The sequence below is a fragment of the Oryctolagus cuniculus genome, chromosome 4 (genome assembly GCF_051225735.1).
Source record: "Oryctolagus cuniculus isolate XC-2025 breed Fujian yellow rabbit chromosome 4, ASM5122573v1, whole genome shotgun sequence".
In the NCBI taxonomy this organism is placed as follows: Eukaryota; Metazoa; Chordata; class Mammalia; order Lagomorpha; family Leporidae; genus Oryctolagus; species Oryctolagus cuniculus.
This window is the reverse complement of record NC_142870.1, coordinates 78571447-78594116: the sequence shown is the minus strand read 5'-3', so window position 1 is coordinate 78594116 and position 22670 is coordinate 78571447. Positions and strand designations below refer to the sequence as shown.

The following is a 22670-nucleotide window of genomic DNA, read 5'->3' as shown; positions in this document are numbered from 1 at the left end:
TTTGTTTAACATCATTAAATGAAACAGATCTTGCACGAGTGAAAAGTCTTTTTCTGTCTACATCTGATCAATAATTTGGTTTGCTACAAAAATCTAGGCTGGAAAATCATATTTACTCAAAGTTCGGAAGTTACAGTTCTGTTGTTTTCTTCGCATCCTTGTTGTCCATAATTGTTCTGATTCTTCATTTTCATGTGATCCTTTGCCTCCCAATCTCTAGAGACTATAAGAATATTATTTTTAACCTTTGAAATTCATGATGATGTGCCTTGATGTGGGTCATTCTTCATTTAAGAGCATCCCATGAACCCTTAAAAGCTAGGAATGGTTCTGGGGAGTTTTCATTGTTTATTATTTTGTTAAATTCCGGCTTCTTTGTTTTCATTTTATTTTGAAAGGCAGAGAGACACAGAAATAAAAATAGGTCTTCCATATGCTGGTTCACTTCCCAGTGTCTGCAATATCTGGGGCTGGGCCATGCTGAATCCAGGAGCTTTGAATTAAATCCTGGTCTACCATGTGTATGGCAGCGATCCAAGTACTTGAGCCATCACCTGCTGTGTCTTGGGGTGCGCATTAATAGGAGGCTAGAATTGGAAGTGGAGCTGGGACTCAAACCTAGACACTCCTATATGAGCGTGTGGGTATCCCAAGTGATACTGTAACTACAATGCCAAATGTCTGCTCTTATTACTATTTTTATGACCCTACATAAAAAGAAATTTAGAGTTAATTATGTTTTCTTGGGGCCGGCGCTGTGGCGCAGTGGGTTAATGTCCTGGCCTGAAGCGCCGGCATCCCATATGGCTGCCGGTTCCAGACCCGGCTGCTCCTCTTCTGATCCAGATCTCTTCTATGGCCTGGGAAAACAGTAGAAAAATGGCCCAAGTCCTAGGGCCCCTGCACCCGTGTGGGAGACCTGGAAGAAGCTCCTGGCTCCTGGCTCCTGGCTTTGAATCGGCGCAGCTCTGGCTGTTGTGGCCATTTGGGGAGTGAACCAGTGATGGATGACTCTCTCTATGCCTTTCCTCTCTCTGTATAACTCTGACTTTCAAATAAATAAATAAAATCTTTAAAGAAATTATGTTTTCTCAGTTCTTGACATAGTCATGTTCCTTTAGATTTGTCTGTTAAATTTGGTCCTACTTCTTTTATCTCTTCTGATAGCATCGTAGTTGATACACTCCTTTAATCATAGTAAAGTATGTATTGAGGTGTGTGTATATTTACCTTGTATATTGTGTCAGAGACCTCATGTTGTTTCTTACTTTTTTTTTTACTCACCATTGCTTGGGTACCTTTCTGTTTAAAGTGTGTCTCATGTAGAATTCCATGATGCACATTTGCCACATTTTACTTCTCATTCTGTAATAATCAGTACCTGAGTTTGCCTTTCTGATATCACAAATACCTTATGGCAAATTTACTTGTACATCCTTAGGACCCTTGTGAATTCTCTGGGGTGTATACTTGGGAATGTGATTCCTGAGACATAGAATGGGAGAATTAGTTTATGTGCCTCCTAACAATGAAGGAGGATTCTTGCTTGCCTGTACTTGGTTTTATCTAACTTTCCTATTTTTTGTCAGTCTGATGAGTATAATATATATGTGTATATATATATATATAATATATATATTGTGTCACTTTACATCCTCTGATTACCAATGAATTTAAGCATCTCTTGGATCCGTGCAGATTTTCCTTTTAGATAATTCCGTGTTTTGTCTTTCCTTTGTGTTTCTTGCCTTTTCAGTTTGCTGAACTTTCTTGCTGAAGTTGGATTTAAATGTCTGAAAGATTTGGGAAGTATATTTTCTAAGTCTGTCATCTTTGTATTAATTTTGTCCAGTGTCCATTCATTGAACAGATTATTCTAAATTGGATGCATTGTTTCTCTGATACTCTCTTCCTGATTGATGCTTTGTTCTTTCTGGACTTTGTACTCGAATTATTTGGATATTGGCACTTTAAGTAACTTTCATGTTCATGTCCTTGCACTCCTATTTCTCATCGCATAGTCTTTTTGTTCTGTTTCCTGAGAGATTTCCTCAGTGTTACCTTCCAACTCTTCCCCTGTGTTTTGATTTCTGTACCTTTTTTTTTTTTTAACATTTATTTATTTGAAACACAGAGGTGAAGGGAAGACAGCATTCATCTGCTGGTTTCACTCTCCAAATGGCTGCAATGGCCAGCGCTGGGCCAGCCAGGGGCCTCATCCTGCTGTCCCATATGGGTGACAGAGGTCCAAGCACTTGCTCCATCTTCTCATGCTTTCTCAAGTCATTAATTAACAAGGAGCTGAATTGTAAGTTGGGCAGCAGGGACTCAAACTGGCACCCATATGGGATGCCAGTATAGCAAGAGGCAGCTTAACTTGCTACACCACAATGCTGGCCCCTCTTTCCATATTTCCTAAGGTTCATTCTTATATTATAATATCTTTGTATTGTTTCATTGGTACTATAATCCTTTTGAGGATGTTATTGATAACTTTTCATTTTTTTTTAATTTGTTTCCTTCATTGCTCTGTTTCCTCTAAGTTCCATTGTTTCCTTTGCTGTCTTATCTCTAAAGGCTTTCCCTGGTACCTGTTGATCTTATGACATTCCATTCATAGTTAAGAGTGAAGTGCCAGAAACTGAATTGGGAGCTCCATAGGTGTGATCTGTTGAAAGATGGACAGGGTAGCTAGTGGCCCTTTTTGGAGGGTGGGTGAGGCATGTTCTTTTATTCTGGGACTGATCCTCTTTCCTGAGAACACCTCCAGTCTCTTGCCTACAGGATATGTGCCTAACTGCCCTGTTTTGAGGACTCATTTTAGAAAAGGAGCTGAGGTTCTTGTTAAGTATGCTCATGTAATTCTGACTTCAGTGTGACACATCACCCCTACTTTTACCTGCACTGCAGTACTCATGTTAATCTCTTTAGTGAGTTTCTTTTTTTTTTTTTTAATTTATTTTTAAATTTATTTGAAAGGCAGAGGCAGGGGGAGGGTCTTCCGTCCACTGGTTTAATCCCCAATTGACTGCAATGGCTGGAGCTACTGATCCAAAGCCAGAGCCAGGAACATCTTCTGGGTCTCCCATGAGCGTGTCGGGGACCCCAAGAACTTGGACCATCTTCCACTGCTTTCCCAGGCCATAGCACAGAGCTGGATCGGAAGTGGAGCTGCCGGGACTCGAACCGGAGCTCATGGGATGCCAGCACTGCAGGCGGCAGCTTTACCTGCTACACCACAGCACCTTCCCCTAGTGAGTTTCTTAACAGTAGTTGTCTCTTATCTGAAGGGGTCTAGGAGGGATGGTTCCCTGGCTATGAGGAATAGAGGAGGAAATCTGGTGTGTGATGGGTGTTTTGTAGCCTTTGAGCTAACTTATTTTCTAGCAATCCTCCTCACTCCACCTACAAGATACCTGGGGGGATTGCCTTTCTGTCAAGCCTCCTGCTTGTGTGAATCCACTGTTTTGTTGTTGTTGTTGTTGTTAAAGATTTATTTACTTGAGAGGCGTTAGAGAGAGAGAGAGAGATCTGCCATCCACTGGTTCACTCTGGTACTGGGCCAAGCTTAAGCCAGGAGCCAGGAACTCCATCCAGATCTCCCACGTGGGTGCAGGAACTGAAGTACTTGGGCCATCTTCTGCTACTTTCCTAGACATATTAGTGGGGAGCTGGATCAGAAGTGAAGCAGCCAGGACTTGAACTGGTGCTCATATGGAATGCTGGCATTGCAGGTGGCAGCTTTTTTTTTTTTTTTTTTTAATTAATTAATTTATTTGAAAGGCAGAGTTATAGAGAGAGAGGGAGGGAGGGAGAGACAGACAGAGGTCCTCCATCTGCTGGTTCACTCCTCATATGGCTGTATCGCCAGAGCTGGACCAGGCCAAAGCCAGGAGCCAGGAGCTTCATTGGGCTCTCCCACGTAGGTGCAGGGCCCTCCTGCTGCTTTCCTAGGAGCATTAGCAAGGAACTGGATCCATAGTAGTGCAGCTGGCACTTAACCATATGGGATGCTAGTGCTTCAGGCAGTGGTTTAACCTGCTGTGCCACAACAAGGCCCCAGCTGTTTCTTACTGACTTCTCACTTTGCACATGTTTAGACCTCAGAGAATTCTACTTTGCTAGTGAATGTCATCTGACCTTTTGTTTTATGGCTTCTAAGAAGGTTTTGAAACCATCTGTGATTCTTTCCCTTCCTGTTCTTTTCTTCTTGTGGTTCACTCCTTTGTAAAAATTATTTCTTTGGCAGGTGTTTATCCTACCAGTTAAGACACCAACATCCCGTAGTGGATTGTCTGGTTTTGACTCCCAGCTCTGCTTCTGATTCTGTCTTCCTGCTGATGTGCACAATGAGAGGCAAAAAGTGATGACTCAAGTAGTTGGGTCCCTGTCACCCACGTGGGAATCATAGATTGAGTTCTGGGCCTCTGGCTTCAGCTTGGCCCAACCCTGGCCATTGTGGGCATTGGGGGAGTGAACCAGAAGGGTGGGAGCTGTATCTCTCTCTGTCTCTCTTCAGCTCTCTGCCTCTCAAATAATATTTAAAAGTTATGATTTTAATATTCAGCTGTGTCTTCCATTTTATTTCTTAGACTCTTTGGTCTCTTCATTCTTTCCACAGCATTTGAATTATTGCTATATGCTTGGTAATGAAGAGTAAAGCTAAATTTCTGGCTCAGCATTGTTAATATGATTTTGGAGGAAAATGCATATATCCTTTATGTGCTAATTTTTAATTTGAAAGCTTTTTTTTTAAAGACATATTTATTTATTTGAAAGAGTTACACAGAGAGAGAAGGAGAGGCAGAGAGAGAGAGAGAATCTTCCATCTGCTGGTTCACTCCGCAGTTGGCTCCAATGGCTGGAGGTGTGCTGACCTGAAGCCAGGAGCTTCTTCCCGGTCTCCCACATGGGTGCAGGGGCCCAAGGACTTGGGCCATCTTCTACTGCTTTCCCAGGCTTTAGCGGAGAACTGGATCGGAAGAGGAGCAGCCGGGACTTGAATGGGCGCCCATATGAAATGCTGGCACTGCAGGCAACGGCATTACTCATTGCCCCCCAGCGCCGGTCTCCCCTCTTTTTTAAAGATTTATTTATTTATTTAATTTGAAAGCTTTTATAAGTGTAAAACACCTATTAAGTGATTATTAGATTCAGTAGCGGATAATAATTGAATAATAGCACCCTTTTATGTTGTCTTTTGGCTAGATTTGGTTTAACAGGTGATACAAAACAAAAACCATCCCACTATTAGGTAAGTGATAATTTTTTTGTCTCATAAAGACTTAACAAAAGTATTTTCAGAATTTCTGATGAAATAATAGCGTGTTGGGGCTGGTGGTATGGCACAGCTGGTTAAGCTACTCCGTATGATCCCTGCATTCAATATTGGAGTGCAGGTTTGAGTCCTGGTTGCTCTGCTTCCAATCCAGCTTCCTACTAATACAGGTAGGAAGGCAGTGGAAGATGGCCTAAGTACTTGGTCTTCTGCCACCCATGTGGGAGATCAGGATGGAGTTCCTGGTTTCTGGCCTTGGCCTGGCTCAGACCTAACTGCTGCAGTCATTGGGGAGGGGAACAAGTGGGTGGAAGATCTTTCTGTTTCTCCCTCTCCCTGTTGCTCTGCCTTTTAACTAACTAACTATATATATATATTTTTAATAAAGAAGAGCATGTTGGGGCAGGTGTTTGGCACAGCAGTTAAGTTGCCACTTGACACACCTTCATTACCTATCAGAGTGTTTGGTTTGGGTCCCTGTTACTTCACATCCAACCCAGCTTCCTGCTATCTGGAAAGCAGTCGATGATGGTTCCAGTACTTGGGTTAGAACTGTAAGATGTGACTAAAGATGAGCACCTATGAATCCTCTTTGTGTGGCATTGACTTCTCCCTGGAGGGGCTTTTTGAAAGGTTTTTCAAACCTCCCCTGTTTAACACTTGATTCCTATAACTGAGGTAAAAGGACTCCTTAATTGTTTTACAGGAAAAGAATGGATAGGATGTCTAAAATTTTGTTCCAAGTGCTTGTCTCCATGCAGAAAAGAATTCAAGGTGAAGATATAAAGAGTACAGGAAAGCCAGATTTATTGAAGGGGATAGAACACACTCAGATGTGAGTGTGGGCAGTCTCTTCTCATGAGGAAGGAAGGGCTGCTTGCCCCCACCAAATTTGGGGTTTCTACTTTGACAGGGTAGAGGGTGGTACTTGGGGCAAGACCTAATTGAATATTCAAAGGAAGCAGAGTTTAGGCAGAACTTGAGTACTATTCTCTTCTGTGTTCCTCTTTTGGGAATCCTGAGAGAGTCGTGGCATTGTAGGGTTGGAGTAAACACATGGTCATCTATAGGGAAGTGTCATAACTTCTTGCAAATGATGGCAAGTGAGGCTTGGGTGCATCATCAGAATGGGTATACTGAGCTTGCAGTCACATGGGGTATTTATAACCCACAGACACAGAAGAGGTGAGGTCTCTGGTGCTGTTGTGCACAGGTGCTGCTGGCAGTCCTCACCTTGTCCTCACTCACTACCTGTGTGTCCACATCAGTCCTAAGAAGTGAGTTATTAGAAAGCTGGATTGGTTGGGGCCAGCGCTGCGGCGTGGCGGGTAAAGCCACTGCCTGCAGTGCTGACATCCCATATGGGTGCTGGTTTGAGTCCTGGCTGCTCCAGCTCTTTGCTATGGCCTGGGAAACCAGTGGAGGTTGGCCCATGTCCTTGGGCCCTTGCACCCACGTGGGAGACCCAGAAGAAACTCCTGGCTCGGGATTGGCTCAGCTCCGGCTGTTGTGGCCAATTGTGGAGTGAACCAGCGTATGGAATATCCCTCTCCCTTCCTCCCTTTCTCTCTCTCTCTCTCTCTCACTCTCTCTCTGTAACTCTGACTTTCAAATAAATGTTTAAAAAAAAAATAAAGCTGGATTGGAAGTGGAGGTGGGACTTGAACCTAGGTACTTGGATATAGGATGTGGGTATCTCAAGCAGTGGTTTAACTGCTGTGCCACATTCCTGCTCTTGTTTTTCAAATATGAAATATGTATTATATTTTCTAAAAGTATGCCTGATATATATTATGGATTAATTAGGCCTGACTTATATGGTGGATTTAAGTATGTTTAGCTTTTCATGGTGTTCCAAAAATTATTGTGAATATTGAATATTCAGAAGTTTTAGGGTATGTTTGGGATATGCTAACTGAATAGACTGCCTCAGCGCACTGTGAATATACATCTTGAATATAATAAGCATGAGAATAAAAGCTCTATATTCAATTTTTTTTGGGTACAGCTTGGTGGAGAATAGCAATGGTATTAAATGAGCCAGGACAAAAGGATCTTTTGGAAAGAGAAGCTCAAACTTGATCTAAGAATTGATAAAAACAATGTAAGTGCTTATGCATTGAAGCAATACAGTAAAAAGCTATTGAGATTGTCATAGAACATCCCCCAACTTGCTTGGAGGAATTGTTACAGAATCCTGAAAACTGGGTCCTCTCACCAGTGCACCAGCCCAATTACTAGGGTGATGGAATATAGTAGGTGTTCACTTCAGGGTTTGCAGGCAGCTACCCCTCAATTCCTGAACTGGAGGAATTAAGGATAGTGAATCTTATAGAGCAATGCACAATCAGCTCTGTTTGGGTCTCTGGTTGGTCCACAGTGCTTGTGACCTTGCTTTGGTTGATCAATAATAGGAGGCCAGTGTGTTCTTTGTAATAACAAAGTGGGTTCCAGTCTTTCTGGGGCCCACTCTTAGATTGTACATTACTTTGAATGGAGAAGCTGTCAAAATAAAGCCTGGTGTTGAAATGTTAATGATTGCATATGAGCCTTTATGATTGGGGTCTTGTTGGCACATTTACCTTTGTGCCTCCACTTCAATTTAGTGAATTAATCTTTAGCAAGAAGTTGATTTACAGTCATCAAAGAAAAGAGAGAGGAACTGCAGAGGCTGATAAAATCTCCATCAAAGGCCTTAGGAGTAGGCGTTCAGTTTCAAGATTAATCTGAGTACTGTGGAAAGGAAAAAATTTGAAGAACTGATGTTATTAGGAAGGATGGTTTAGGGGTATTAAGAGTTTTCTAGGTATAGGATGGCAAGGACTTGGACAAGACTGGTGACAGTGGAAATAGGCAGGAAAGGATAAAATCACACACTTCAGATAGAATAACTAAAAATTGATAATTGACTACATGGACATGAAGGAGAAGGTGGGGGGAATGTCCTTTTTTATATATAAAGATTTTATTTATTTATTTGAGAGGTAGAGTTACAGACAGTGAGAGGGAGATGAGACAGAGAGAAAGCTCTTCCTTTCACTGGTTCATTCCCCAAATGGCTGTAGTGGCCAGAGCTGCACCAATCCAAAGCCAGGGGCTAGGAGCTTCTTCCGGGTCTCCCACGTGGGTGCAGGGGCCAAGCATTTGGGCCATCTTCTGCTTTCCCAGGGCATGGCAGAGGGTTGGATTAGAAGAGGAGCAGCGGGTCTAGAACCAGTGCCCATATGGGATGCCAGTGCTGCAGGCAGGGGATCAACCTACTGCACCACAGTGCCAGCCCTAGGATGTCCTTTTGAAAGAATAGAGTACATTTTTGTTTTTATACTAGTACTTTTGTTTCTTAAATTTTTAAGTTTTGCTTTTCTGACTGTAGCTCCCTAGAAAGCAAGAAGATGATGAGGCATAGGCTTCCACTTTAAAGACTACTGGTTCCTGAGAGGGTATTTTGTGAAGTTATTGACAATATTCTAAAATTTTTAATTAATAGCTTAGGTGGTTACATAAGCCAGCTTGGCATCGCTACAGCAAAATACCCGAAATAATCAACTTTGTAAAGACAAAAGGTTTATTTGGCTCACAAATTTGGAAGTTGAAGGTCACAGTGCCTGTTTCTGCTATGTTATGGTGAGGACTACATGACAGATGGCAGTGGCAGGAAGTATATGTCCAGTGAAGTGGTCACATCATGAACCAGGAGTAGAAAAGCTAGGGTCCCAACAGTTCTTGTGAGGCATGTCTGTGGTGACCTAAGAAATGCCTCCCCACCCCAACCAGGCCCCACCTCCCAAAGGTTCTACTTCCCAATATTACCACCCTGCAGACCAAGTCATTATCATGGTGTGCCCTACAAAACCACAGTAGTGATGTTTGCTTAGGATAAGCTAAGTAATTTTCTCATACTGTTACCTTGTTATTCCTCTTATCATATATTTCATTTTCTTTCTTTGCCATCAGAGCTGTCTTCAGTCCAGTTTCAGCCTACATTTTTCACTGTATTTTACATTGTTTTATGGTAAAGCTTCTGCTCTACTGTAGTGTTTCAGTTGCATATAGGAATTCAGTCAGATTTTTTTCTTTTAATTTATTTTTATTTGAAAGAGACAGAAACAAATACACATCTGTCACTTGCTGATTCACTCCCCACTGCCCAGTACATCTGGGGCTGGGCCAGGCCTAAGCCATGAGCCCAGAATTCAACCCAGGTCTCCCATATGTAGATGGTAGGTACCCAAATACTTGAGCCATTACACCTTGACAGGAAGTTAGAATCAGGTAGCACCAGGGCTCGAACCTAGGCACTCCAACATATGATGCATGTGTCCCAACGGGTATCTTAAGGACTAAGCCAAAAACCTCCTTAATATTTTTTAAGTTTATTTTTTATTTGTTTGAAAGGCAGACAGACAGAAGGAGATCTTGTATCTGCTGGTTCACTCCTCAAATGTTTGCAACAGTAGGGGCTGGCCAGGCTGAAGCTACGAGCCCAGAACTCAGTCAGGGTCTATCATGTATATGGCAGGGGCCCAAGCAAGTACTTGGGCCATCACCTGATGCCTCCCAGAATGCATACTAGTAAGCAGCTGGAATTGGAAGTGGATCTGGGACTCAAACCCAGGTACTCCAACATAGGGTACAGGTGTCCCACGTGACATCTTAACAGCTGTGCCATAAGCCAACTCCATTTGAGTATCTAATAGGAAAAAAAAGACAAAACACCAGAGATCTGGTGTCTGCTTGTAATCTATTAATTGGTCTCAAAACTTTCTTATGCTCTTAATTTACTGAAGATCTGAAAGAACTGTATGTTACTGTTTTTTTCTACTATTTACTATATTAAACTTGAAAGCAAAATTTTAAAACACAGGAATATACAAGCACACATTGCATCATCAGATAATGATGCCTTAATACCTCAAAAAGTTCTGAACAGCTTGGTAAAAGTGAAAAAGGTATATAACATCTTAGTAATAGTATGGGAATAATTATCATGAGAAGTATGCTTTTCACATGTATTGTTGAATATGGAAAGATGAGTGAGTTCCGTGTTAGCACTGAGTGATGGGGGTTGGGAATTGGTACACAAATACACACTAATAGATTGGTGGAGCGTATTAGAGAGTATTCTACACTATGAAAAATTTAAAGACTTACTTGAAAGACAGAGTGACAGAGGGAGACACATACATACACACACACATCTTCCATCTGCTGGCTTACCTCTCTAAAGGCTACAACAGCCACGTCTGGGCCAGGCCAGAGCCAGTACTCCATCCTGGTGTCCCATGTGGATGGTAGTGGCCCAGGTACTTGCCAACTTTCACTGCCTTCCAAGTGCATTACCAGGAAGCTGGATTGGAAGTGAAGTAACCACTGGCACTCCCATATGGGTTGCTGGCATAGCTGGCAGTGTCTTAACCAGCTGTGCTACGACGTCAGACCCACTGTAAAAATTTTAATTTTATGTACCCTTTGACCTTGACATTCACTATTAAAATTCATTTATGGGGGCTGGTAAAACTGCCACCTGTAGTGCTGGCATCCCTATGGGTACTGGTTCAAGTACCAGCTGCACCACTTCCAGTCCAGCTCTCTGGTATGGCCTGTGAGAGCAGTAGAAGAGTCCCAAGTGCTTGGCACCCGGCACCCATATGAGAGACCTGGAGAAGCTCCTGGTTCCTGGCTTCAGATCTGCTCAGCTCCAGCCACTGTGGCCATTTGGGGAGTGAACCAGGCAATGGAAGACTTCTCTCTCTCTCTAACTCTGCCTTTCAAATAAATAAAGGAATATTTGAAAAATTCATTTATTGGTTTAACTATATAACTATACATAAATATGTGATAAAGAACTTTTGTGATAGAAAATTAGAGACAAAATTAGTTGTCAGTCATGTGTAGGGTGTGGTAATTGTGGAATAAAAATTAATTGCTAGTTAAAAAACATTAACTCCATAGACATTGATATAGAAAGTTGTCCAAAGTTGAAGGAAAGTGCAGTACTGTGTATGTAAATAACTCATCATTGTAAAATAAAAAAAATAAAACATGCATGTACTTACAACCAGTTTTTGAAAGAATATGGAGAACTTGATGGAGGTTACGTTTGGAAGTAGAGGAGAAGCACATTCATATTTTATTTTCTGCCATATTATTTGGATTTTTTTTGGTAAAAATTTGCAGCCTTTTATCGTATAAAAGGAAAGACTATTTTAAAGACAGAAGTGTGTTCTATGAATGATGGAAGTTGTTAAAATGTTGGAGGTATTTGAATTTTTGGTTACTGCAGCTTAACAACAAAAAGGAAAAGACAAAAGTTCCTGGTGTCTTTTTCTTCTGACTACTCCTTTTGAAGGATAACTGCTCTAATAAAATGGAATTTACTGCTATTTCTCATTAGTCACACTTGTACCTTTGTTTTGTGCTCCTCTGTTTTGTGGGACTTTCTTTTTTAGTCTCAACTGCTGAAATCCTTTCTATCTTTCACAGCCTAACCGAAATACTGTTTCTCTAGGAAGCCATCCCTGATGACCTTAATCATTTCATCATTTCACAAATATAAATGTGAATTAGGGACAATAAAATGGTGCAGCTACTTTGGAAAAACAGTTGGGCAATTCTTTAAACAATTAAACATGCAGTAACAGTATGAGCCAGCAGTTCTACTCCTAGATACCCAAAAGAAATGAAAATGCTTCTAAAGAACTTGATTATAAATGTAGAACATTGTTTATAAAAGATAAAAGGTAGAAACACTTTAAATGTCTGTCAGCTGATGAACAGATAAATATAATCTAGTACATGAGGATATTTCACAGAGTTTGTGAGGTACTAAAAAATTTGGAATCCATGTATACTTTTTTCGTACTATACATTTTCTTTTCTTTCTTTTTTTTTTTTTTTTTGACAGGCAGAGTTAGAGACAGAGAGAAAGGTCGTACTATGCATTTTCTATAAACTTTTTGAAGACCCTTACGCATACATACAGTACAGTATTACTCAGCTAGAAGGAAAAATGGAGTATTAATAACTTGCCGCAATGTGCTTGAACCTTGAAAACATACTAAGAGAAGCCAGTAGCAAAAGATCACATATTATATGCTGCCCTTCGTATGAAATGTCTAGAGTAGGAGTGATAGCTATACAATGCAAAATTTCTTTTTGTGGTAATTAAAATACTGTGAAATTCATTGTGGTGATGGTTGCACACAGCTGTGATTGCAGTAAAAACTATTGAGTTTACATTTTATTAAAGCTGTTAAAAATAACCATTTGGGTGTCGTATTGGGTGAACCTGGCATGTATATGCTTAAAAGACTGAGCTCTTACAATGATAGAGTTCTGTAGAGTAAGCTTATATATTCTCCCCGCTCTTACAGAAATCATGTCAACCCCAGGAAAAGAGAACTTTCGCTTGAAAAGCTATAAGAACAAATCTCTGAATCCTGATGAAATGCGAAGGAGGAGGGAGGAGGAAGGGCTACAGCTCCGCAAACAGAAAAGAGAAGAGCAGGTAAGTCCTCTACCTTTATAAAAAATTTAATATTACATTAAAAGCTTTTTTTTTTTTTTTTTTAACAGGCAGAGTGGACAGTGAGAGAGAGAGAGACAGAGAGAAAGGTCTTTCTTTTGCTGTTGGTTCACCCTCCAATGGCTGCCGCGGCCCGCGCGCTGCGGCCAGCACACCGTGCTGATCCGAAGGCAGGAGCCAGGTGCTTCTCCTGGTCTCCCATGGGGTGCAGGGCCCAAGCACTTGGGCCATCCTCCACTGCACTCCCGGGCCATAGCAGAGAGCTGGCCTGGAAGAGGGGCAACTGGGACAGAATCCAGCGCTCCGACCGGGACTAGAACCCGTGTGCCGGCGCTGCTAGGTGGAGGATTAGCCTATTGAGCCGCGGCGCCGGCCACATTAAAAGCTTTTTAAAAGATTTATTTTACTTGAAAGGCAGAGGAAGACAGAGAGGGAGGAGAGGAGACAGAGAGATACCTTCCATTTGTTGGTTCATTCCCTAAGTCTGCAATAGGGGCCAGCCTTGTTTTGTGGTTGGTTAAGCCGCTGCCTGCAATACTGATATCCCATATAGGTGCAGGTTCCAGTCCTATCTGTTCCACTTCCAATCCAGCTCCCTGCTAATAATCCTGGGAAAGCAACAGAAGATGGCTCAAATCCTTGGGCCCCTGCACCCATGTGGGAGACTTAGATGAAGCTCCTGGCTTCAACCTAGCCCAGCCCTGGCTGTTATGGTTATTTGCAGACCATATCTTTGTCAGCAGATGGAAGATTTTTTTTTTTTCTTTCTCTCTGTGTCTCATCTTTTCTGAAACTCTGCTTTTCAAATAAAATAAATAAATCTTAAAAAAAAAAAAAAAAAGCCTGCAATAGTTGGGGCTGGGCCAGGTGGAAGCTAGGAGCCTGGAACCCCCACAAACTCCAAATGGGATGTGTGTGTCTTAATTACTAGACCACAATTCTCTCCCTTTAGTATCATTTTTAACCTGAGGACATCTGTGGAAACACTTAGGATTTGTCCACACTTCCTTTTAATGTCCTTAAGACAAATGGCCCACCACTTTTGGCAAAGAAATTTATAGACTTACATGGTTTAGGTGACATTTTTTTTTTTTGCTAAGGAGAGACTTTGAGCCTGGAAGGACCATTTTATCTTCAGACTATAAAAACTTCATAAAGGCAAATGAATGATTCAGAATTCTTTATACCTGAGAAATAAGGTAAATCTATCAAATATTTTGGCATTTATAGTGAAATAGTCTCAACATACATTCATTTGAGAAACACTGCACTAGATAATACAGTTGGGTGAAGTCCAAGTGAATATTATAGTCTCTGTTTTGTTACAGTTGTAGATATTTGAATCAAACACTTTATCATTATCATCATAATTATTAATGGCAAGGTTAGTTTCTAAAACCATACTAGACTTTATATTGAGTGCGGCGAATTAAGTCATGAATTCTTGACATTGTAGTCTGTCATTTATAAAAGGATAAGTTTCTTCTAGTTTCTTTTTGCTTCTTTATTCATCTCTATGGCTTACTGGAAGTGGATCCTTTTCTTTGTGTGTGCTTTTGTGTTAGCATTTATTTCTAGAGTAAATTTCCTTTCATTTTATTCTCAAAATATCACAATGGCATTGGTACGTATTTACATTCACACATTAAGTGTGTGAATACACGTGTAAGTCTGGCTGTAACCACCAGCATAGGGATCAGATTTGGCATGAAATCATTTAAAGATAGAGTAATAGCATTGTCATTAACATAGTGTTGATTTTATTCTGTTTTTTTCAAGTAATTAACTTTTATTATAAAATTTACATAAAAGTTAAACTTTTCATGTTTATTTTTCATGTTTGTCTAAAGGCAAATGTTTTTTGTTTGTTTAAGATTTATTTATTTGAAATGCAGAGTTAGAGAGAGAGGCAGAGAGAGAGAGAGGTCTTCCATCCACTGGTTCACTCCTCAAATGGCCGCAATGGCTGTAGCTGTGCTGATACGAAGCCCAGAATCTAGATCTTCCTCCAGGTCTTCCATGCAGGTGCAGGGGCCCAAGGACTTGGACCATCTTCTGCTACTTTCCCAGGCCATAGCAGAGAGCTAGATCGGAAGTGGAGCAGCTGGGACTTGAACCAGCGCCCATATGGGATGCCAGCACTGCAGGTGGTGGCTTTACCTGCTATGCCACAGTGCTGGCCCCAAGGCATATGTTTTAGATCCATGTATGTCTGTGGCAAATATGGCCCCACATCTGGCTTAAAAAAATTATATTTGAAATTTTGCCATCTTCATTATATGAGACATTGAAATTATACCAGGGTTTTTATACATTTTTGGAATATTATTATGTTTAAAAAATTTTTAGTTTCGTCATTTCATGTTTGCCATATTACCTGTGGAAGCTGGTAAAACTAGTCAGGCTTCCTAGTATCACAACAGTACTTATTTCATGCCTGATTTATAAATAGTAAACACCAGGAAAATACAATTCATTTAGGTAATGTTTATCTTTCACAGTTGCTTCGCCATCTGTCTGGAATAGTCACTGGCTTATGAACAGTCAGATGTAGGGGTAGTGTAGGAATTCATTCCAAGTATACAAAATATATCTGCATCTTTTAGGGTCATCCTTTTAGCAGATTGGCATTTAATATCTGTTACATAGACAACACGGTATAAATGACCTCTGTTTGTTGGCTGTTCAAACTAACTTTTTTTTTTTTGACAAAGCTGTTTACTAGTTGATGTAGTTCAGATTGAACTAGTACTTGTAATTTTTCATGTTCATAAAGATGAATGTGTAGGGGCCAGCACTGTGGCTTAGGGGGCTAGGCCTCTGCCTTCTGCTCTGGCATCCCATATAGGTGCTGGTTTGTATCCTGGCTGATCCTCTTCTGACCTAGCTCTTTGTTATGGCCCGGGAGGGCAGTAGAGGATGACCCAAGTGCTTGGGCCTCTGTACTCACATGGGAGACCGAGAAGAAGCTTCTGGCTCCTGGCTTCTGATTGGTGGGGCTCTGGCTGCTGCAGCCATTTGAAGAATGAGCCAGCGGATGGGAGACCTTTCTTTGTCTCTCCCCTTCTCTGTCTGTAACTCTACCTCTCAAATTAATTAAAAAAAAAAAAAAAAGACCCTGATTCCACTTAAAAAAAAAGTGTTACATTTATTTTTAAAATATCTGAAGTAGACAATAAAATAATTAAAATATTTTAAATTAAGTAGACTTGCTAACTCAATGTAAGTAGTATAGTATTGATAAAAAGTTTGTAAAAACCATAGTGATTAAATGGAGCCTTGCTTGATATTGCTAGTTAAAAGAAATAATCTTGGAGTGACCAAGTTGATACACTTGTGGTAAACTTTTTCCATTGATTAACTTGGTCTATAAATCCAGACAGTTTGTAATCTAAGATAGACTACAAATCATGATTGTTTTGGCAGGTTTTTTTTTTTTTTTTTTTTTTTTTCATGCACATAGTTGGAAAAGTTAAAAAATGCTGGGACCATTGGTGTGGCATAGCAGATAAAGCCACCACCTGCAGTGCTGGCATTCCATATGGGCGCTGGTTCAAGTCTTGGCTGCTCTACTTCTGATCCAGCTGTCTGCTGTGGCCTGGGAAAGCAGTAGAAGATGGCCCTAGTCCTTGGGCTCCTGCACATGCATGGGAGACCTGGAAGAAACTCCAGGCTCCTGGCTTGGGATCAGCTCAGCTCTGGCCGTTGTCATCTGGGGAGTGAACCAGCAGATGGAAGACCTCTCTCTCTCTCTCTGTCTCTCTGTCTCTGTCTCTCTGCCTGCCTTCCTGCCTCTGCCTTTGTAACTCGCCTTTCAAATAAATAAAGTCCTTAAAAAAATTCATACACACAAAAAGGAAAATATTAAAATACTTAAAAGTCAACCAGCAGTTTCCCAAGTAAACCATTTTTCAGCTGTCTTCAGAGTTCCATGTGATTGATACTGCTATTTTTCTAAGTAATATTTGCATATTGCCACATATCTCTGTTAATATAAAATATTATCAGCAGCACAGTACTGTCTGCCCCTTGCTCGTCTGCTGAGAGGGACTCCAAAATGGGGTCCTTTGTTCATTCAGTGTTGTGATGCCGAAAATGAAACCGAAGTTGAGCATAAGTAGCACAAGTTTATTCAGTGGGTAGACAATGGAGAAGTGGTAGCCAAGCTTGGAAATCAAGTTCTTAACTCACTGAGGGTTGAGAAGTCTTGGATATAGGCAGACTGTATTAGAGGGTAGAACATCCTATTGAATGGAAGGAATATTCATGTTTTTCCTTGGAATAAGTGAGGATTTCTCAGAATTGGTGTGCATGGCTCTTTTTATTCCTTTTTTGAACTCTTCTGGCTTGACATTATCAACTGTCATGGCACTGGTAGGTATGTCATTTAGCATGGAAATTAGATTATGATGAAGTTTGAGGTCTTCTGGAGGTTGCTTAGGTAGCCATATTGAGCCGAGCTGATTCTGGCTGATTAGCCTGAGGAAGAGCTTCTGAGTATAAAGCATCTTCTCAGAGAACCTTGTTGAGGTGGGGGTAGGATGGAGGAACCAGAAATAAAAATGGGGGTCCACAGGTTGCCCAAAATAACAATGTAACATATTGATATTCTGTTGTGTTTGGTAGAGATTAAGTCCTGATGCTACTCATTGCCTTATATTTATCCTGTTAATATAGTTACATTTTAGCATGTCTGTATTATTGCCAAATAGTATTGTATGGTTATACTTTCTTGTACCCCAGAATTCTTTTTTTTTATTACCTGCTTGATGTTCTTCATATTTCTGTTTTCTCATTCCCTCCTATGGTTCTTTTAAATTATTTTTGGTCTCTTTTTTTAACTCGTTAAACTTCTCCGAAAATTTATCAGTTCCATTCCTTTAGCTCCAATCTGGAGACCTCCACCTGTGTTTTGTGTCTGCTTGACCCAGTTAGGATTGCTTATTCTGTAGGCTTGCTTTATAGCTGTAGTCCTTGGACTTTGCAGGGAATTTCTCATCTCTTTTGCTGAGATGATCCTTCCCTCCCTGATCTTAGCTTTTCCTCTTTTTAAGTTTACTCCCTGTTTTTGCAATCCTTTGGTACTTTCTGGGAAAGAGCATGTGGGAGACATTTTGTTTTTTTGAGATATTGGATGGCTGAAAATGCCATTGATTCTGCATTTTTTGATAGTTCATCTGGAGTAGAAGCTGTATAGGAAATAATTGCCTTCAGAATTTTGAAACTTGTTTCTTCTTGCATTTTAACTTCTAAATTGTAGTTTCTAAGTTCTTCCTTATTTTGTTTTCCTTGTGAAAGTTTTCTTGGAATGTTTATCTGAGTCTTTATGAGGATGTATCTTTTTATTTTCATTTTTAATTCATTGTGATGATCTTTAGGAGAGTACTTTGAACCTACACAGTCTGCATTCTTTGAAATTTTCCTGTCTTAACTGATTGAAGAGCTCCTTCCCATCTTACATCCTGTAAGTCAAATGTTGGCCTTCCTTGACTGGTCTTAATTTTTCTGTGTTTTAAGCCTTACCCTTGTTTTCAGTTCACTGCCTTACTGCAGCCCTTAGTTAACACCTCAACTTTTTTAAAAAAAATTCCTGATCCTTTCCAGGGCCTTTTATGTTTATAGGCTTGCTTCTCAGCATCATGTCCTTCTATAGGATCCTTAGTTTGATTTTCGCCCACTCCAACTAATAACGTTTCCTAATCTGGATATGGTTAGGGTCTACACAAATCTTCTATTTTGAGTAAAGATGAGAGTGTTTTCATTTCTTGTCCCTTTTATCACTGTTGGGTAGACTTTCTGAGGATAAAGGTGTAAAAAAGTCTGACTTGTTATTTTTAATCTGTGTTTCTTAATCATATAAGGTAGATTGTTGTGGTTAGTTTAAAACTGGCATGAAAATGTTATTGACAAAAATTTTATTTAGAAAGTTTATAAAAAATGGCTTTATTCTTTTATTGTGAATAATACCAATAAAGTTAAACAGTTCTAGAATTGTGCACTGGAGTAATTTCGCTATGTCAGGATCTGTTTTTTTTTTTTTTTCTTCTCCCCGATTATTGATTCATCCTGTTCATATTTATATGGGCATGAACTTGTGTTGTTGTATACCTTGGGTTGTAATCTGTTGCTGCCTTACTTTGCTCCAGTGATCCTGGCACTGTGAGATCAGTGCCTGTATCTCTTTCTTGCCCCCATCCTTTTCTTTTCTTTTTTTGACAGGCAGAGTTAGACAGTGAGAGACAGAGAAAGGTCTTCCTTCCGTTGGTTCACCCCCAAAATGGCCGCTACGGCCAGAGCTGCGCCGATCTGAAGCAAGGAGCCAGGCACTTCCTTCTGGTCTCCCTTGTGGGTGCAGGGCCCAAGCACTTGGGCCATCCTCCACTGCACTCCCAGGCCACAGCAGAGAGCTGGACTGGAAGAGGAGCAACCGGGACAGAATCTGGCGCCCCAACCAGGACTAGAACCCGGGGTACCGGTGCCACAGGTGGAGGATTAGCCAAGTGAGCCGCGGTGCTGGCAGGATCTGCTGTAATCATTGTATGAATTGCCTCACTAATGCTCTCAGCCAAATCCTGAGATAGGTTATTATTTTTATTCTGATATATTATGGCTATACTATCATTGTGAATGCCTGTGTAATCCTGCCAAAATAAAGTACATGTGTATAAAAACTTTGAAAAAGAAGGTAAATTCATTGTATTACTAGTCCTTTTCTGAAACTCATCTAAGTGGTTGAAGCAATTCAGTAGTTGGCTACCGCTATAAAGAATAATTGCCTTTGGGGCAGGCTTTTGATGTAGGGGTTAAGACACTTGCATCTGGTATCACAGTGGTTGGGTTTGAGTTCTGGCTCTGGTTTCCAGCTTCCTGATGCGCACCCTGGGAAGCAGCAGTGATGACCCACATAGTTGTGTCTCTGCCAAGTGAGAAACCTGGATTAAGTTCTGGGCTCCTCACTTTCAGCTCTTGGGGGCATTTGGGGAAGTGAACCAATGGGTGAAAGATTTCTGTTTGTCTCTCTTTCAAATAAGTATAAATAAATAAGCAAAATAATAATCATAATCTTTGTCACTGGAAGAGACCTTTGAAATCATGTAGACCAGTAATGTTCAAATTGTGTCTGTAGAGCTTTGGGGTTTTGAATGTGTCTTGTGCTGCTTCTATTTTCCTGTGAAAAGTTTGGAAACTGTTCAGCTAACTGTCCACTGTAGTAGCCACTAGCTGCATATAGCTTGAGCATGTAGTATTTGGCTAGTTCGAATTGGGATGTGACTTAAATATAAAATTTATACTAGATTTTTGTGAAAAGAAATAAAGAATTATTCAGTATTTCATTCATTTATTTACTTAAAAAGTTGCTTATATGAAGGCAAAGTTACAGAGATAGAAAGAAAGGGAGATCTTTCATCTACTAATTCACTCCCCAAATGGCTGTGACAGCTAGGGCTGGGCCAGGCTGAAGCTAGGAGCTTAGAACTCCATCTGTTATTGACGTGGGTGGCAAGGGCCCAAGCACTTGGGCCATCTTCCACTGCCTTCCCAGGCACATTAGCAGGGAGCTGGATTAGGAGTGGAGCAGCTGGAACTTGGAACCAGTGCTCAAATATGGGGTGCTGGAGTTGGGGGCGGTGGCTTAACCATCTGCACCACAACACTGGCCCTTAAATATCCAAATTTTTTCACATTGATAACCTTGCCTAACTAGTATTCTGGTCATCTTAGGTTAAGTAAAAAATATTGTTCAAATTCATTTATTTTTCTTTTTTAATGTGGCTACTGGAAATTTTTGAAATTTCATTTGTGGCTCTTGTTCTGTTTGTTTTGAACAGTGCAGATATAGATCATCTACTATATAACAAAACTGAATTTGAGTGATTTTCCCAAGATTACGTACTAGATTAATACAGCCAAAATCCTTTTATATCTGGATTAATGCTCTTTCCACAGGATCATGCAGCTTTAGGCCCAGATGAAAGATGTTTGCTGACACGCTGTGACACAAATCTTGTGTTTGTTTTGTAGGGCAGAATTAGAAAGAAACAGTAATTAAAATTTGATACTCAAAAGTGTTAACGTTGAATACTTATCCCACTCCTTGTAACTATTAAATATTAAGTGATACTAGTTATACCAGTAGTATATTTCTTGTTCTTTGTGATCTCAGGTACATTTACAGATTTCTTTCATTAAATATGATTGTAAACATTTTCAGGGTTACTCATCATACTGGGCATTTTTCACTTGAGCAGTTGCATAACTGTGTTTTCCATCCTTTAAATTTTTTGATAAGTTCATTATGCCATGTGACCTCATTCTTGTACTTTCATCAAACCAGCCTTTGTTCATACTTTTTTAGCTAGTAATAATAGCTACTTATTGCTTAAGTTTTCCTTTGATTTCTCTATTTAAACAATTGCTACTGAAGCTATTGTAAACACATTAATAAAATTTAACGTATTTTGGAAGGGGAAGTGTGTATTTTAAACATATTTCATCCCCTGTAGCTTGATTTATCCCCCAGCAGTTTTGAATACTGTATAGAATAGCCTTGCTGTTATAAACCACTTATCATACCAGCAATTATATTTTTCATGACCTGTGGTAATTAATGATAGCTAATAATATCCTGCCAGCCATATTAGGAAAGACACTGTATGGTTATAAACATTGTAATACTAGTAGATGTTATTTTAATAATTAGATAAGATTATATAATGTTTTAAATTGTAGTAAAACACAACTAAATCAAAATGAGGGGGGGGAAATAAACAGGAGGAAACAAATGACCCTAACTGTGTCATACTTATGGCTTTGCCACTCAGAGAGGAACTATTTTAATATACTGTGTTATGTTGATTAATAGTTTATTTGTTTAAAAGGGCAAAAAGAAATGTAAACAAATCTCAGCTGCTTTTGTTATCTTAAAATTGATAGTTATGAAACTATATATATATATATGTGGAAAAAGCCAATATATATTTATTTCAAGATTAATAACCTGCTTTTTTAGCTAAAGGAAATATTGTCAAAAAGGTTAAGTAAATTTGAACAGGGAATTCATGATGTATTTTCTTTAAGTGAAACAAAACTTTGTCCTGAAAATTCTAAGAAGTACTGAGTTATTTTGCAGCACTGACTACCGCTAGCCTTCTGAGATGGTGATGTTTAGAATTTTTCTCTCAGTAGAGTCAGGCTCCTTGAAAAATAGCTCATTCTTGATTAAAGGTTACAGATATTCAAGTTGAACCTGTAACGATTTTTTTGTAGCATAAAGAAAAGTTTTCTGAGATCACTGGAATTGAAATGGCTTGGGGGTTAACTTGAATGAGCTACCATTAGGCAAAAATGGGGATATTTTAAGGCACAGAAAGGGTAGTGTAAGGATTGATACTCCTGGCAAAAGTAGAGTAGAAGGATGGTGTGGATTTATCCTTCTACTTCAATCAATCAAGAATGAGCAAGTGATACACATGAAATAGCAGTTCAGGACACCAGATATTAGGCAATGGATATGATGATCTCTAGAGATAGGAACAATAAGGTGAGCCTGATGGTTGTCTCAGCTAAATGCTCTGTGTTCCCAGGCTTGAGACAGCCGAATCTAAGAGACCAAGGTGAATAGAGTTCGTAGGATGCAATATCAGTCAAGAGAGATACTGTATATGAGGGTAATTCAAAAAGATTGTGGAAAAAAGGAATTCAGAGTAGTTGTGGTGCAAAAAAAAAATAAAACCATTTTTCATAATAAGTGGAAAATGTATATCATTAAAAAAACACATTTAAATGTTTTCAACAGTAAACTTCTAATTCTGTTTTTGTGTAAGCTTTCTGAAATACTCTCATGAAGAGAGAAACCTGGAAGTCTTA

The 22670-nt window shown here is 39.9% G+C and overlaps 1 protein-coding gene across 1 annotated transcript in view; it reads left to right on the top strand.

The window, feature by feature from the left end:
• Positions 1–22670, top strand: part of KPNA1 (karyopherin subunit alpha 1) — a 76316-nt gene that overhangs the window by 4124 nt on the left and 49522 nt on the right. Inside the window, exon 2 of the mRNA XM_008266841.5 lies at positions 12652–12785. Coding sequence (XP_008265063.1) covers positions 12657–12785 — 129 coding nt within the window. The 5' untranslated portion in view covers positions 12652–12656. The remainder of the gene's footprint in view (positions 1–12651; positions 12786–22670) is intronic.